At 40.2% G+C, this 2,893-nt stretch overlaps 1 protein-coding gene across 1 annotated transcript; it reads left to right on the top strand.

The window, feature by feature from the left end:
• The first annotated feature begins 582 nt into the window (after positions 1–582).
• Positions 583–2,050, top strand: wu:fb55g09. The gene has a single exon (XM_024428159.2). It carries the CDS (start codon positions 1,040–1,042, stop codon positions 1,736–1,738), a length of 699 nt encoding a protein of 232 aa, XP_024283927.1. The 5' UTR covers positions 583–1,039; the 3' UTR covers positions 1,739–2,050.
• Positions 2,051–2,893: the final 843 nt, after the last annotated feature.

Here is a 2,893-nt window from a genome sequence, read left to right as displayed (position 1 = left end):
CAATATTGGTATTGTAAACAACAATATTTGAGAAACATAGGCTACAATTCACATTTAGTGTGTTGACACTTTTTGTGTTTTGGTGGGCATGCCTGTTGTTTCCAGAACAATTGCTCTGCTATTATTTATTGTAATTTTATTTAACCTTTAACTGGGCAAGTTACGAGCCTATAAGACTATATCAGTGTCCATTTGACATAAGAAAATGTAACAGTCAGTGAGTGGATCGACGGTTTCTTTATTCTGTCAACACCAAACTTTTTCGTGCAGTACGTGAGCAACGGGATTAAGTCCAACGTAACGATGCACCCTAAACGTCACAAAAATAATTGGACTAGTCTATTACCGTATGAAAGGTTTGGTGTTTACATAATTCCAGCTAGATTAGCTAGTCGTTTTGATTGTTGTTTGCTATTTACACATAAAATAAATACATTTTCAGAAATACACAGGTTTCTGGATATCTATTTGTTAGATGTATTTAATGTTTTGGACAGTGAAATGTGGAACACCCCCGCGTATTCAGCCAACAGTCGAATGTTCCATTTCTATATAAACCGCTCAAGCGCATTTTCCAGTACCATTTGCAACTGTCACTTCAGCTGGAAAAGAGATACACAACAAGAACAACAGGGTCACTAGTTAGCTATCAATTAAAAATAAGCAAGAAATACACCTGAAACTCGAAACTTATTTGTTTATCTTCTATAGTCGTATTTTTATATATTTTTTAAAAATGTGTACTATTTGACGAGAGAAAAGGGGTGTGACAGGCTAGATAGCGCAGCTGTAGCCCCGAGCAGGTCAAGCTGCTTGTATCAGAGGCGTGCTACCAGGCTATGTACTCTCTAAAGCCAGTGGTCAAGAAAAAAACGAAGAAGATTGTAAAAAGGTAGACTTTTAGGGGTTTTCGTGTGGTGAGCCACGAAAGTATACGAAACCCCATACAGAGAAATTACAATTTCTTTGTTACCTAGCCGCTGACAGCAGCGGAAAAGAGAATGTAAAGCTCAGTGAAAGCACTTAAACTGCGTTTCTAATGCTTTTCGAAGAAGAGATGTATGGGAAGGCCATGATGTGCCAGTGGCGGGTCTACAGTGACCGACCTGCCTGCAAAGACCAACAGAAGGATGGGCAGCAGGCAAGGAGAGGGGACAACAGCAAGCTTAGTTGGTCCAAGAACGGGAGGAGGCAGCAAGGGTATCGGGGGAAGAGAGGAAGGGTGCATGGACATCATCATCCTCACCACCCCAGCCAGTTCTACAAACAGAACCGACCACCTCGTACGATGACGTCACTGCGTCCTGTCAACATCAAAGGCAACAGAGCGCCAGGAATGAGAGCTCCGAGGAACACCAACCAATTCCTGATGCACGAAAAATACCAGATGATGCATATGCGTTCGGACTCCATCGGCACAGACAGTGGGTCTGACTGCGAAACTGATTTCACAGACATGGACTCGTATCTAGGCGTGCTAGAGAACGCAAGGGGCGCTCTCCTCGACAGTCCAGATCTCACAACAACGGCAGCACGGTTCTTCCCTCGACAACTGGCCAAGTGCCAGCAGTTCCCATTCTTCAATTTAGGGGATTTGTACCAAGAGGAGCAGGAGAGTAACAGTATGCAGTATTTCCCGTCAGATAACGACGTGATGCAGAGTGAAGATTTCATGCAGAAAGACTTCAATGACTTTTGTGACACATTCAGTGGGACCGAACCACCGATAGACATGTAAAAGGACCTGGTATCTAAATGTAATGTATTTCTGTTTACATTAAATGTATGTTTACATTAGATGTAGGAGAGAAAACATACCTCAATTTCAACAGATATTGGTTACTGTTACAATATATGATTGTTTTCTGATACTGTCTGTTTATGGTGTTATTGACAAATGCTGTGTTGGGGGAGTGGTTAAATGGGTAGGAGTGAGACCCACGAACCAATCACATCCGTGCTCGTTGGATTATTCTACACCATTGCTTGATGCTGTCATTGCATTATTGAAAAACGCTTCGATCAATAAATAACTGCTTCTTATTAAAAATCTGTTTCAATCTACTTTTGTTTTGATAATTACACTGTTGTATAGTCAAATAAGCAACAGTATCGTTAGGATAATATTTATTTTCGAAATATATTTCTTAACATTTATTTCCAGCGGAAGAATATATGTCAGTATGTAAGTAGGCTACCATTTTAGGTTAGAACCGAACTATATTGTGAGGATGGTAAGGATTATTTAATCACTACATTAAAAGAAAACTGGATTGATGTGTTCTAGAATGTAAATGCAGCAACAAAGGAGGTGGGTGGGCGGAAGCCATTGAAATGTAGAGGACAGATTATTGCCGACAGACTGTATAGAACAACATGATACTGGAATCGGATCACTCTCATAAATATATCATCATAGCTAAGTACTATATTTAATGTGTTTGTCATGGTTCTCTTGTGTGTGTGACGACTACATTGTTCATATCCAGTACACTGTAATAAGCACTCGAGATAGAGAGGAACGGTAACAAATAGAACCACAGAGGTTGGTAAATATAAGTCTATGTGTTGGTAGAACTAACCACATAGTATGAGAACCACAGAGGTTGGTAAATATAAGTCTATGTGTTGGTAGAACTAAACACATAGTATGAGAACCACAGAGGTTGGTAAATATAATTATGTGTTGGTAGAACTAACCACATAGTATGAGAACCACAGAGGTTGGTAAATGCACTACAAAAGTACGTGGACAACCCTTCAAATTAGTGGATTCGGCTATATCAGTCACACCCGTTGCTGACAGGTATATTAAATCGAGCACACCGCCATGCAATCTCCATAGACAAACATTGGCAGTAGAATAGCCAATAGCTCAGTGACTTTCAACATA

Source organism: Oncorhynchus tshawytscha, linkage group LG07, assembly GCF_018296145.1.
Source record: "Oncorhynchus tshawytscha isolate Ot180627B linkage group LG07, Otsh_v2.0, whole genome shotgun sequence".
NCBI lineage: Eukaryota > Metazoa > Chordata > Actinopteri > Salmoniformes > Salmonidae > Oncorhynchus > Oncorhynchus tshawytscha.
The sequence above is the reverse complement of the archived record's forward strand: the minus strand, read 5'-3'. Positions and strand labels throughout refer to the sequence as shown.